The 14,860-nt window shown below is 37.2% G+C and overlaps 1 protein-coding gene across 1 annotated transcript; it reads right to left on the bottom strand.

The window, feature by feature from the left end:
- Positions 1 to 5,030: 5,030 nt before the first annotated feature.
- Positions 5,031 to 6,896, bottom strand: LOC126886215 (uncharacterized). Its single transcript, XM_050653078.1, has one exon. The coding sequence runs from the start codon at positions 6,894 to 6,896 to the stop codon at positions 5,031 to 5,033; it is 1,866 nt and encodes a 621-aa protein (XP_050509035.1).
- Positions 6,897 to 14,860: the final 7,964 nt, after the last annotated feature.

Raw genomic sequence — 14,860 nt, 5'->3', positions numbered from 1 at the left:
CACTATTCAACTGACTAACATATTACAGGAATACCAGATAGTAAACACCTTTGTCTATCTCGGGTCTAGTATAACTAACGATGGTAACTGTGAAGCAGAAGTTCGGAGACGTATTGGTATGGCAAAAAATGCGATGAGTCGCCTAACTAAAGTTTGGAAAGACAGATCTATCTCTCAAAATATCAAGATGAGTCTGGTGAATGCCCTTGTATTCTCAATATTTCTATACGGAGCAGAGACTTGGACTCTTCGCACATGCGAGCGCCACAAAATTGATGCCTTTGAGATGTGGCGCTGGAGAAGAATGCTGCGCATACCTTGGGCAGCTCATAGGACAAACGTTTCCATTCTAAACCAACTCAACATTAAAAAAAGGCTGTCCACAATATGTCTGCAACGAATTCTGCAATTCTTTGGTCACTTGGTTCGCAGAGGTGACGACAGTTTGGAGAGATTAATTGTTTCTGGAAACGTTCCGGGGAGAAGATCAAGAGGACGATCACCAACTAGATGGTCGGATCAAATAAAGCATTCAGCTGGAAACTCATTATGCGAAGCTCTTAGAGCAGCTGAAGATAGAGACCAATGGAGAAACATTGTTAGGAATATTGGAAGAAATCACGATCCTCAGTAATGGGGAAACGACAGGAGAGAGAGAGAACCTAACTTGGGCAAAGGAGTTACTTACACACATCATATTTGCGTTCCGCAGCTAGCTTCTTGGGTCCGCCCAGCTCGACCATTGCCTTCCATAGTGTTGGACGTAGTGTTGCCCAAATGCAAGACCAAGACGAGACTTAGAGAGTCTTGGCCTTGGTCTTGCGACAGTACACCTGGTCTTGGTCTTGGTATTGCGCTTCAGGTCTTGGTCTTGGTCTTGGTCTTGCAGCAAGAGTCTTGCAAGTCTCGCAGTTGCCCATTAGCCTATTACATACAACAATACAACAACATACACTAAACAACGTAACAGAGTAGGTCAATTTTAAGCTTTAATATCACAGCCATAGTAAAGACCAACCAAATTAATGAATATCTAAACAACTGACACCGGGTGGGGTTTGAACTTACAATCTAAGCGATCCGTGTCTGTGCGATCTTTGATGTTAGGATCTCAAATAGGGGCTGATTCTTTGTTTTCTAAAGGAGCTCTGACACCGGTTCAATAAAAAACTTAAACATGAGCAAAAAAGGAATAGAATAATTAAATGAGGCGCAAACAGGTCCACTTACCAATTCAATCCCTGCATTTGGTCTTCAAGAGGGCCCTCAGCTGCATTTAACACTGCACCAAGTCCATACACGAAAAAAGCCTTACCAGCTAGGCTATTACACCGGCAAACGAGCGAGCCGTTGGTTGAGTGGCAACTTACGAGCTGTTGATTGTAGAACAACTTGCGAGCCATTTATTGTAGAGGCACTAGCTTCTCTTTCTTTTGACGAACACTACTAGGCTCCAGTTTTTGCACTCATTAAAGCAAACCTCTTTTCTATCGCGATAAAAGGCAAAATAACTAGAGTTGGGACTATTTGCCTTCCTCGTGTAAATAAGTTAATTCAAATTTAAATGAAAATACAACATTCTCCCCCACCAAAATGCAGCTTTGAATGGTGCATTTTAAAACTATTACAAGCTAATAAACAAAAAAAATAACTTAAATCATGGCACTTTGGAATAAATCCCAAAAAAAAATTAAACAATATCATACTAATAACAAGATCAACAAAAAAACTAAGGAATTATTTAGATAGGCAGAGGACACAGCTTGACCAGGGGGCGTCGAAGAATTCCCTTTGTGGTCTTAACATCCGCAACTCTTATAATTCCATCCTGTCCCGGAAATACTTGGGATATTCGTCCCAAACGCCATTGCGACGGAGGGATATTATCATCCTTTATAAGGACCATCGTTCCTAGTTCGATAGGTTTTAAATTATCGGATGAAGTCCATTTACTGCGCTGATGCAAAGTATGCAAATATTCTTTGCTCCAGCGTTCCCAAAAAGTTTTATGCATTTAATTTATTAACTTCCATCTCATCAAATGAGATGCAGGAATATACGCTCCATCAAGAGGTTCAAACACAGCCGTAAGAGGTTCTAGATTTAAAAAAATGACCCGGCGTTAGAACTGACAAATCATTAGGATCGGAACTTATAGGGGTCAAGGGCCTAGAATTAAGATACGATTCAATCTGAATTACGACCGTGTTTAGTTTCTCATATGACAAGATCTGATCGCCTATAACGCGAGCTAGGTGCGTCTTTACTGACTTTATTCCCGCCTCCCATAAACCGCCAAAGTGGGCAGCAGATGCAGCATTAAAATGGAAGGAAATATTTTCATTTGAAGCAGCATTTTTCATGAGGTTAAGGTATTTAGCAGCGCCAACAAAATTACTGCCACGATCAGAATATAAATTATCAACCCTACCACGACGAGCTATGAAACGCTGCAAAGCAGAGAGAAAAGTCTCACTCGATAAATCACTAGCTAACTCTAAATGAAGAGCTTTGGTGGCCATGCAAACAAAGAGGCAAAGATACACCTTACAAGATTTAGCTCCTCGATAGCGATTCATCACAACATAAAACGGTCCACCAAAATCCATACCTGAATTCAGGAAGGTTTTAACCTGGGAAATTCTAACTAGGGGTAAGTTACCCATTGGAGGTTGGTAATTTCTAGGATTGGGCCTCCAACACTGTATACATTTTGACAAAACCGAGCGTATAGCACGCTTAGGAGACAAAATCCAAAATGACTGGGCAAGCAAAAAACTAACTGTACGCAGCCCAGCATGACAGTATCGTTTATGGTAATAATCAATCAGCAAATAAGTTAATGGACTTTCGCGAGGTAGGATGCAAGGAAATTTCTTATCAATCGAAACAGACAAATATCTAAGACGACTGCCAACCCGTAATACTCCTTGATCATCGATAAAGCAGGACAACTTTCGCAAAGGTTTGGAAAAAACATTTCCCTCGAACTCTCTTTCAAAATATCGATGTTGAGTATATTTAACTAGCATAATCAACGACTCATAAAGTTCCTTTGAACTTAAGGGACCTTCTCTCTTATCATTGGGGAATTTTGAATTCCAAGCAAACCTCAAGATCCAAGCTATAAGTCGTCGTATAAACGAGAAATCGGAAATGTCATTCAATAGATTCTCAAGAAAATTATCATCATTAACACAAGCCAAAGTTACCGTACGCTCCTCATCAAGCATTTCAGCACACTCAGAAAAGCAACAGGAAGCGTCTGGAATGGGATCGGTGTTATACAAAAACTCAGGACCTGCAAACCAATGAGATTGCTCCAACATTAGAGCAGGTAAAACACCTCTGGAAGCCAAATCAACGGGATTCTGAGCAGAAGGAACATAAAACCAACTATTAGGAGAAAGGCGTTCCTGTATATATGAAACCCGGTTAGAAACAAAAGTTTTCCAACGATGAGGAGAGGATTTTATCCAACTTAGAGCTACCTGAGAATCGGACCAAGCTACAAATTTTGCGATTTTAAGTTTAGGATCTAATACTCTGACTACAAACTGCATGAGTTTAGATAGTAGAACTGCAGCGGACAGCTCCAAACGTGGAATGCTTACAGTTCTTATGGGAGCCACTTTTGACTTCGCGCAAACAAAAAAGACACAAACCTGACCATCTGGTAGAACAAAACGCAAATAAATAACCGCGGCATAACCCTTTTCACTACTGTCACAAAACCCATGTACCTCACAACAAATATACCTGGACACGAACATGCACCTAGGTATTTCAAGCTGTGCAAGGGATAACAGTTGTTCCTTATACTGGTTCCAAACTTTACAAATTGAGTCTGGAGGAGAGTCATCCCAGTCGATTCCGGACAACCATAAACGTTGGATAAGGTGCTTCGTGAACAAAGTCATGGGAGCTAGAAATCCTACAGGATCAAACACTCGGGCCAATTCAGACAACATACTTCTCTTAGTACAAGATTTGTCCAGATCTGTCACTTCAAAAGAAAAACAATCCAACTGTGCATTCCATACAATTCCAAGGATTTTTAGAGGTGACGAACAACTATTATCATCAAAGGAAATAGGTTTCTTACCAATATGCGACTCCGGTAGACCTTCTAATAATCGCATATCATTGCTCGACCACTTACGCAATTCAAACTGACCTCGAGATAACAAGGATATCAACTCATTCCGAAGATCTAGCGCAATTTCTAAGGTATCACCACCACACACTATATCGTCAACATAAGTACTCGTACGCAAAACTTCAGCGGCAAGGGGAAACTCTCTACCTTCATCTTCACTCAGCTGCAACAAAGTCCTTAAAGCAAGAAAAGGAGCTGACGATACACCATAAGTAACTGTTAATAACCGAAATTCCTGTAACTCTTCATCAGAAGAGAATCTAAAAACAATCCTCTGATAATCACAATGACTTTTATCAACTCGTATCTGCCTATACATCTGCTTAATATCCGTGGATAAGACATATTTATGAAGTCGAAAGCCCAATAAAATAGTTAAAATATCTTGTAGTTTCTTTCCAGTAAACAAGCACTGATTAAGAGGATTCTGATTTCCAATTCGAGCAGAAGCGTTAAATACAACTCGCAACTTGGTAGTCAAACTATCAGGTTTTAATACAGCATGGTGAGGAATATAGTAACAAAATAATGGACGAGAAGTTTCTGACACAAGCTCCATATGATGCAAATCCAAATAATCTTTCATAAAGGTACAATATTCCTGATAAACACTAGGATTTTTCAAAAGCCTTTTTTCTAAGAAAAGAAAACGATTTACAGCTAACTCAAACATTCCTGGAAAAACAGGAGATAATTCCCTGAAAGGTAGAGCAACGGTATAACGACCAGAGCCGTCTCGACAAACACTCTCAACAAAATTTTTCTCACAAAGAATATCTTCAGGAGCTGAACATTCTACTTCAGGAACAGTTTCTAAACTCCAAAACTGCTTTACAGACTCCTACGTGACAAAACAACGAGGTGGCAGATGTCATAGCAACCGAACTACAGGGACCATAAGGACATAGCCAAAAACGGTATTAAGAGCATCAGGCATACCTCTAGGAGTTTGAACTTTACCTTCTAATAATAACTGAGAAAAGATATCAGCTCCAAGCAATAAGTCCACCTTACCAGATAGATGAAACCGAGGATCTGCCAACTTTAAATTAGCAATATAAGACCAATGCCCAACATCCAAACTAACAACGGGTAGGTCCTCACAAATTTTTGGCAACACAAACGCCTCACAATTAAAAATAGGATCCACTCTATCCACAGGTTTTATCTGAAGATCAACTCGACCAACCACTGTACTTTTTATAGCACCAATACCTTGTACCGATAAGGTAGCAGAAGAATGTCTAATACCTAACTGACGAATACAAGACTGAGATACAAAAGAGGTCATGCTGCCCCCATCAATTAAAGCTCGAACAGGTTGATACAATCCACAACCATCCATAATTTCTACCACAGCAGTAGCTAACAAAACGCTCCAGTTTTTTGAGGTAACACTACCTAATGATGCAGCATGTGAGCTCAATGTTCCAGTATTAACCTGAGCATCAGAAGAAGCAGTAGTTGGAACGGCAGCAACAAAAGTAGCGCCGTGAGTGGCACTTTCAGAACTTTTAAAATGTAAAAGACTATGGTGGGATGAATTACAATGACAACAACGAGAGGTGACACTACAACTACGAGAATCGTGTTTTTCTAAACATTTAAAACAAAGACGCATTCTCTTACAAGCGTTGTACCGTTCATAAGGAGATTTATTTAAAAATAAAGAACAATCTTTTAAATGGTGATCGGCAGAACATAACAAACAAGTCGTCGCATTAGGCTTCGAAAAAAAACTATAGCGATTATTGACTTTAGAACCATTTTTATTTGCATTGTGTTTAGAAGGCGATTTATTTTTTCTATTAGAATCCTTGGGAGAACAAGGCGACAACAAGGATGAGTCAAACGAAATGCATTGACTTTCCAGGAAATCAGATAATTGAATAAAAGTAGGCATTTCACTAGACCCATGTAATAATTCAAACCCTTGGTGAGTCTCCTCGTCAAGCTTGGTGAGAATTTTGTAAGCTAACACAAAATCCGAAATTTTATAACCCAAATTTTCTAAAGCTGATAAATTTTCCGAAAAGGTATCAATTAAATTACTATAACTATCAGAATTCTTAAACATAGTTGCGGGAGCTTCTTCAATTTTGCACCAATGTGCCATTGCACGCAAACGTTTATTTAAATACCTATTTTTTAATTTATCATAAATCCTAACATAATTTTCTCTAGCTAAAGGCAAGGATTTAGCTAACCTTAAAGGAGGCCCTTCTAAACTTTGAATCAAATACGTTAATTTTTCCGTATCATCAACGTTAGGTCTACGGTGCACAAGCGCATCGAACAAGTCAAAAAAAGTAATTGCTGACGTAAACTCACCGGAAAATTTAACTAATTCTAACTGCGGCAAGCGAACATTACTAGGAGGTTGTACTGCATTCGAAGCGGCGATATTTTGCTCATTTTTTTGACTATTATCATCATTTTCAAAGAGATCCGCGAAATTAGCCTTGATCTGATAATAATCATTTAAAAATTGGGAACGAATAATGTCCTCAGAATCTAATTGAGCATCCGTAGGTTCAGAGTTCAAAAGATTTGTAACGATGTTTTGATGACTTTTATTAAAACTCTCCAAAACATCGTCTAACTCTGAGTACCGAACACGAAAAAGCGACTGCTTATGAACCTCTGTAAGAGAAGAATTGGATAAACGCAATAACGTTTCTAAATCGTTCATTGCCATTCTCCTTTGAAACGTATATTTTTTCAATTTATCAGCCATTATGGAGAAAAAAGAATAAAAATTTGTTTAACGTAATCAACGATAAAATTAAAAATACAAATAATCAACGATCCCCTGGTCAAGCTGCCACTGGCATAAAGAGAACGCAATTTTAACTATAAATAAATTCAAATAGCTAATATTTTACAAGTTTAATGACCTAAACAATTAAACTTAATAAATTTATCAAAAAAACAAGAATCCTTATCAAGCTGCCGTAAAGGCGAGGACTTTAAAATTTGAAAACTCACAAAATTCTGTGTATTGAATACCTGAAAACCATTCAAGGTCAACCAATTGACATTACCTGCTAGACAAGAAAAGAAGCAAAAACTGTACGCAATGTTTTTTGGGCGTTATTTCAAAATGCAAATTTTATTATATTATTCAAAATTAATTGTTAACAAGCAATTTTGTATACAAGCGAGGAAAAACAAGCCACCCCAACAATAATTGAACAATTAATTATAAAAGCAATAAAGTTTAAATTCTTTAAAAAACCGACTATCAAAACACCTCAAAAAACAATATCCACGTTCGAAGTGACCAAAATGTGCGATCTTTGATGTTAGGATCTCAAATAGGGGCTGATTCTTTGTTTTCTAAAGGAGCTCTGACACCGGTTCAATAAAAAACTTAAACATGAGCAAAAAAGGAATAGAATAATTAAATGAGGCGCAAAGAGGTCCACTTACCAATTCAATCCCTGCATTTGGTCTTCAAGAGGGCCCTCAGCTGCATTTAACACTGCACCAAGTCCATACACGAAAAAAGCCTTAACAGCTAGGCTATTACACCGGCAAACGAGCGAGCCGTTGGTTGAGTGGCAACTTACGAGCTGTTGATTGTAGAACAACTTGCGAGCCATTTATTGTAGAGGCACTAGCTTCTCTTACTTTTGACGAACACTACTAGGCTCCAGATTTGCACTCATTAAAGCAAACCTCTTTTCTATCGCGATAAAAGGCAAAATAACTAGAGTTGGGACTATTTGCCTTCCTCGTGTAAATAAGTTAATTCAAATTTAAATGAAAATACAACAGTGTCTATGTTCGAACTAACCAAAGTTTATTAGGAACTTACGTATTTTTTCGAGTATTTGCCATTGACAATGTGTGATTTGAAAAGCATTCAATTCGGTGACAGATGTGCACAATATGAAGGGTCAGAGAGAAAAAGGATGAATGTCAATTTTTGGTCATTTCGAGATTTTTGTGCAATATGTTACCTAGAAAGAGTACTATCAACCTGTGAATGAACAAGGGGAAATAAATATGATAATCGTCTTAAAATCACGTCACAAGATTGGACGTAAGGGGTAAAAACAATGAATATGTAACTCTGTTTCTCATTTTACCGAAAATGCTTGCAGATAGACATTCGCCGTTCTTTCCCCTGGCCCTTCGTATGTTAATGCCAGTCCTCATTTTGGTACCGAATACCAAACCGAGAATTATACACTTCTCCAAGAAATTAAGGCACCTGCTTAAAAATGGGTCATTTTTGATGTCTCGAATTTTCTAAACCTGTTGTCTGATTTAAGTGATTTTTTAATATTATAGCCTTATTCGTTAACAATATCGCTGTAATAATATTGTTGCTAGAAGTTAAATTGTCATTGTATAGGTACCGGATACCTCATCGGTACTATTGAGTGTACCAATCAAACTGTGATTTTTTCTTAAATTTAGCATCATCCTGTGGAATATTCTAGCATTTATAAAATACTGAAATTAAAACCCAACTACAGTCTGATATTTTTTTAACATTTTGTTTTTCATTCGCTTATGTTGGATAACAGTAAAGTTAGGTATTTTAACAACTAGCCATGTTTTTCATCAATAGAGGGTGTTTTTAAATAAGTATGGCAAATTTTAAGGGGTAATTCTAAACAAACGGGTCATGTTACCCGTATGCTCGCCAATGTTGAATATTAAATTCTTAATTGTATGTCAAAAATGCGTAATATCTACCTCTTAAAACCCACCAAATTTCATTTGCATATCTCAACCGGTTTTAGAGCAATAAATAAATCGTCAGTTTGTAAGAAAAATTTTAACATCCCCTATTTCGGAAACGAAGCATTTGCGAACATACATTTATAAAGCAAACTGTCAAATTATTTTTCGTGCAGAATTACCCCTTAAAGTTTGCCATACTTATTTAAAAACACCCTGTATTGATGAAAAACATGGCTAGTTAAAAAAGTACCTAAATTTTTATTATCCAACATAAGCGAATGAATCAAAAACAAAATGTTAAGAAAATATGAGGCTATAGTTGGGTTTTAATTTCAATATTTTATAAATGCTAGAATATTCCACAGGGTGATGCGAACTTTGAGAAAAAAAATACAGTTTGATTGGTACACCCGGTACACAATGACAATTTACCTGCCTAGAAACAATATTATTACAGCGATATTTATACAGAATAAGGCTATAGTATTATCAAACATTAAAATCAAATAAATAAAAAATCAAATTATCAACCACTTAATTAAATCGAACAAGTTTAGGAAATTGGAGACACCAAAAATTGCCCATTTTTAAGGTGGTGCGTTAATTTCTTGGTGTAGTGTATATCAACAAAAGAGTAACAAAAGAACAGTCGATTGATAAAACAAATGACCAATTTAATTTAACTCCCTATAGAAAAAACTGCTATAAATGTCCTTTGGTTTTCCATGTATTTCACTGTAAATATTTCTTTGTTGAATGCCTCGTAGACAGTATATCGTTACTATTTGGGTATTTGGTTACACGGTATAGCCGGCACGGCATTATCTTTCTCTTTATCGTAATCACACTCAGCAAAAAAAAATATGCATAATAGTCTTATTATTCTATATATCGATATGATTTGTGGTGTTTAAATTTCTAGAAAACTAATTAACGAAAAAAATGAACTACTTATTAGGTAGGTATATTTTTTATCAGCATATGACATATTTTTAAAAAGTTTCGATACATTAATTTATGAATAGAGAGCGGCTATTCTCAAAACCTGGACAATTAATTTCAGAGCGAAGAATGTATGTTTGTTTATGGTATTGTTCGTAAGGCGCATAAGTCTAATTTTACAAATTTTTTGCTTCTCATAGAGTACCTAAGAATATACCCGAACTAATATACTTCATAAAATGACCCTCAGTCTAATTGCAAGATGCAAGAGTCTTGCAGGCTTAGTCTTGTTCTTGCTCAAATCTTGCACGCTAAGTCTTGGTCTTGGTCTTGCTCAAATTAGGCGGTCTTGGCATTGGTCTTGGTCTTGCGAAAACGCAAGAACAAGACCAAGACTGCAAGACCAAGACTGATTTTGAGCAACACTAGTTGGACGATTGATTGAATCATAAGCCTGTTTAAAATCTATAAAGATCTGATGCACCTCTTGATTATACTCCCATTACTTGTCAAGTATTTGTCTAATAGTAAATATTTAATTAATAGTCGATCGCCCAAGAATGAAACCACACTGGTAGTCACCTACTATTTCTTCGGTGTATGGTAGTAATTTTTTAGTAATACCGAAGCCAGTATTTTATACGTAGTATTGATTAGTGAAATTCCCCTATAGTTGATACATGATCACTTTTTGCTCTCTTGTGTATTGGTTCAATAATACTACCAGTTCATTCTTTTGGCATTATATATTGTTGCCAGACATTTTATATTGATTGATGGAGTTTACTTATGAGTGCATGACCACCTTTCTTAATTAACTCGGCATGAATATTATCCAGATCAGGGGATTTATCGTTTTTATTATGATAAGATTGATCCAAAAGATGGCATAACCCAGACATCCAAAGTGAAAGTTCTCCTCCAACACCAAATTGTTCTATATGGTCCACATAATGTTCAGAAAAAAGTCACACCATTTTGAGCGTCGGGTTTGGGGGGAGAGGGGGGAGAAATCGGTAAATTCGTAGTTTTTTGCGTTTTTCGTCAATATTTCTAAAACTATGCGGTTTAGCATGAACAACCCTCTATACAAAAATGTTCTACATTAAATTTGAAATAAAAACGGTCCAATGCATAATCCTTCTAAAATGAACGGTTCCAAAGTTACAGAGTTAGTATAGTATAATAGGTCCAAAAAAGGCCTAACCCAGACATCAAAAATAAAAGTTTTCCTCCAACACCAAATTGTTCTATATGGTCCACATAGGGTTCAGTAAAAAGTTACACCATTTTGAGCGTCCGGTTTGGGGTGGAGATGCGGGAGAAGTCGGTAAATTAGTAGTTTTTTTACGTTTTTCGTCAATATTTCTAAAACTATGCTTTAGTGTAAACAATATTCTATACAAATATGTTCTACATAAAATTTAAAACAAAAAAGGTTCATACATAATAATTGTTATAAAATCAACGGTTCCAGAGTTACGGAGTGTGAAAGTGGAGGTTTTCGATACTTTTTATATTTTTTGGGCAATTGATGATGATTTTGGGTGGTGAGGTTGACGTTTCTTCAAGGGCTCATCACTAACATACCATCGGCCACTGAAATAGCAAATTTGATTTATAAAACCCACTCCTGTTAAAGAAAATCAGTTGAAAATTGCCCAAAAAATATAAAAAGTATCGAAAACCTCCACTTTTCACCCTCCGTAACTCTAGAACCGTTGGCGTTGGTTTTATAACAATTATGTATAGGACCTTTTTTGTTTTATATTTTATGTAGAACATTTTTGTATAGAACATTGTTTACGCTAAAGCATAGTTTTAGAAATATTGACGAAAAACCTAAAAAAACTACTAATTTACCGACTTCTCCCCCATCTCCCCCCAAACCGGACGCTCAAAATGGTGTAACTTGTTACTGAACAATATGTGGACCATACAGAACAATTTGGTGTTGGAAGAAAACTTTTACTTTGGATGTTTAGGTAAGGCCTTTTTTTGGACCAATTATAATATACTACCTTCGTAACTTTGAAATCGTTCATTTTAGAAGGATTATGCATAGGGCCTTTTATATTTCAAATTTAATGTAGAACATTTTTGTATAGAAGGTTGTGAACAATATCCCTTCGTTGGCTCAGTGTAGATGGTCTTTAAGTTGTGATGGAAACACCAAATAATAGTAGCAGAGTTTATTGATGAGACTTACACTATGGATGTTGACCCGGGGTACTTTGAGTAGAGACTTAAATGATGATCGTTGAAGACAATCACTCGCGTTAATGAATTAATAATAATTGAATTTCTAGACAAGAGATCTTAGTTTTATATAAGTTTAAATTGGGTCAATGTAAACACGGGCCCCGCGTGATTTTGTGTATCTAATTAAGGTAAATTGTTTATCTTATGTCAGCAACTTTTGGCTGATGTCCAAATTATATTATTGATAATTGACCAAATGTGTATGTAATTTAATTAATTACGTGTGTGTGTGTTTAATAACAAATAAATGCATTCGATCTACTGGGTGATAAAATGATACTGTCCAATTTCGGATATGAATACTGAATATTTGATATTGGACATACTGCGGAATCGGGCAAAAACTGGCCCAAGTGTCAATACTCAAAGTTTACATATAAGTATTACATAAAATAGTCAAATTCAAACATGTTAATAAATAAATAGTTTAAGAATAATCAACAATCTTCCAACCGTACTCTAGCTATCAATGTCCGACTCTATCTCTAGATTAAAATTAGGGCAATTGGATGAAATTGTGGAGAGTGGGAGGTCGGACTTTGAAGTCGACGGTACATTGTTATGCCGATTACTACTTAATACAGGTACTTCCTGTTCGTTAGTCTGAGTATGTGGATTCCCTGAACGACATAGTCGTACAACAGGACGGTATTTCCATAACGTGAGTATCCCAATTATTACCATTATAGTAATGGTCCACGTGGCTACAAAATAATGCCAATTAGATTCTGGAATCGATTGCCACTGCGTATGCGTCATTTCTTGTTCTAGACTTTCCTCCTCAAGTAACGCGTGACGTAGCTCTCCTCCTGGTATGTCCAGGTAGGTGTTTAGAGGCATGTTAAACCTGCGGGGTGTCCTCGCCACCAATTGGGCCACGGGAGTGATTGGCGCCTTCAGGTAGCTTGTTACCGCTCTCTCCATCCCACTGCTAGTGGGGAGTAATGTAATATTTTTCGTTTGGGCGATACATTTGGGTGAAAGTTTCAGGAATGTGACCCGTTCCAGTACTCTTTCGCTCCGATTTCCATCGCAAATAATGGATATGTGTATCGTGACTGGCGTGATAACGAGCCAGAGGTTGGGGGTACCCATCTTACTCCATTGAGCTGTCTGTATTGTCCTGGCTACCACTGGACATGTGCTATTCTTAGATCGCTCATAAATTTATTCAAGTATGCAGTTTGGTTGGGTATCCATGTTCCTTATAGCCATTGGTGAGCACGCTATCTGCGTCTTTGTCAACAGTAAACATCTTTCCCTATCTTCTGCGGTCAATTCGAAGTAGTGCAGTGTGTTATAATCTACGACCAGTAGATTCCTTGGGGCGACAAATGTGCGCAACACCGACCCCTCAACGTTAAGTGGTATGGCCGTGACTTTCAGCATGCTGTACTTAATTTTCCCTGTCACTATGAAATAGCCGATGACTGTTATATATCTGTCGTCATGACTGACTTCTGTTTCTATAATGGGCTGTCGTCGTATTTCGACCCCTTGTGGCAGTATCTGCCCTGCTTTCTCTATCAATTTGGTTATCTCACCCGGTTTCACTATATCAATGAAGTGTCCGTGGTTATAGTGAAGGTTTAATATTCCCTCGTAAAATTGAGTATATTCGTTTATGAATTCCATAACTTGCAACGCTATCGTTTGTATTCGCAACGTGCTATATTCGGTTTCTAGTCTCTTTGCTTTGTCTTCTACTTCGTTAAGTCCTTTAGATATTTCTTGTAGGCCTGTGATTAGTGCTTTGTTAAACTTGTTCATTTGCTCGTTTATCCTGTTCTCTGTGTGATTGATTGATGTTATTGTTTCTAACATTACCTTCGCTTGATGCTGTGATCCCTTTATTAGCTCCTTTTGGTTATTGTCTAATGCTTCAATGTTACTGTAGGCTTCGTCATTGACTCCAAATACTGAAGTTAATATTGTTCCTAATATTCCTCTTCTTTCCCTTGCTTTTATTTCTACTGTCAACCCCTCGCTTACTGATTCCGCCTTTCTTTGTCCTTCCTCTAACTTCCCTATTATATCCTTACAATTCACGATTTTTATATCCTGACACAGTTCTCGTACTCCTTGTATCATATTTCCTATTAGTTGGTGCTCTGTTCGAATTCTTCCCTTTTCTAGTAACACCTTTATTCGAAATGTTCCCCGGTCTATAACGACCTCTCCAAGATCTTCTGTGAAAAATCCTGGTTCCGGATTATATATTTTATACGGTTCTGCCTTTATGGGTTTTAACATCGTTAGAAACATTATAGCTACTAGTATTTTCTTCCATCTTAGTGCTGCTGCCTTCTTCGGCTTTTCCTGTTTCTCTTCTTTCAGTCGTATTAGTTTATGTATGGGTCTTTTTGTCAGTTTCCCGTTCGCCTTTCTCACTGTTACGACTCTGGTTAGTCCCTCCGCTCCAGGGTGTGTTTCTGTTACCCTCGCTAATGGCCATCTGCCTGGAGGTGTATCTTCTTCTTTTATTATAACTATTTCTTCTTCTTTTATGTTAGAGTGCGCCTTATGCCATCTATTTCTCTGTTGTAATTGGTGCAGGTATTCCTGTTTCCAAATTTTCCAGAAGTCTCTTTTTATTTTCTCCAATAATCTCCACCTCGTCGGCATCTTCAAATAAGTCGTAAGCTCTTCTTCCCGATTTGGTGATATAATTTCTCTCCCTATAAGGAAGTGAGCTGGTGTCAGGGCTATTTTCCCTTCAGGGTCTTCTGATGACCCACATAATGGTCTCGAGTTCATACATGCTTCTATTTGTGTCAGCACCGTACTCAATTCTTCATA

Source organism: Diabrotica virgifera, chromosome 6 (genome assembly GCF_917563875.1).
Source record: "Diabrotica virgifera virgifera chromosome 6, PGI_DIABVI_V3a".
In the NCBI taxonomy this organism is placed as follows: Eukaryota; Metazoa; Arthropoda; class Insecta; order Coleoptera; family Chrysomelidae; genus Diabrotica; species Diabrotica virgifera.
This window is presented reverse-complemented; position numbering and strand designations above follow the sequence as displayed.

Excerpts from the sequence above, each read along its gene's own strand:
- LOC126886215 (XM_050653078.1), bottom strand. The coding sequence starts at position 6,896 with ATGGCTGATAAATTGAAAAAATATACGTTTCAAAGGAGAATGGCAATG.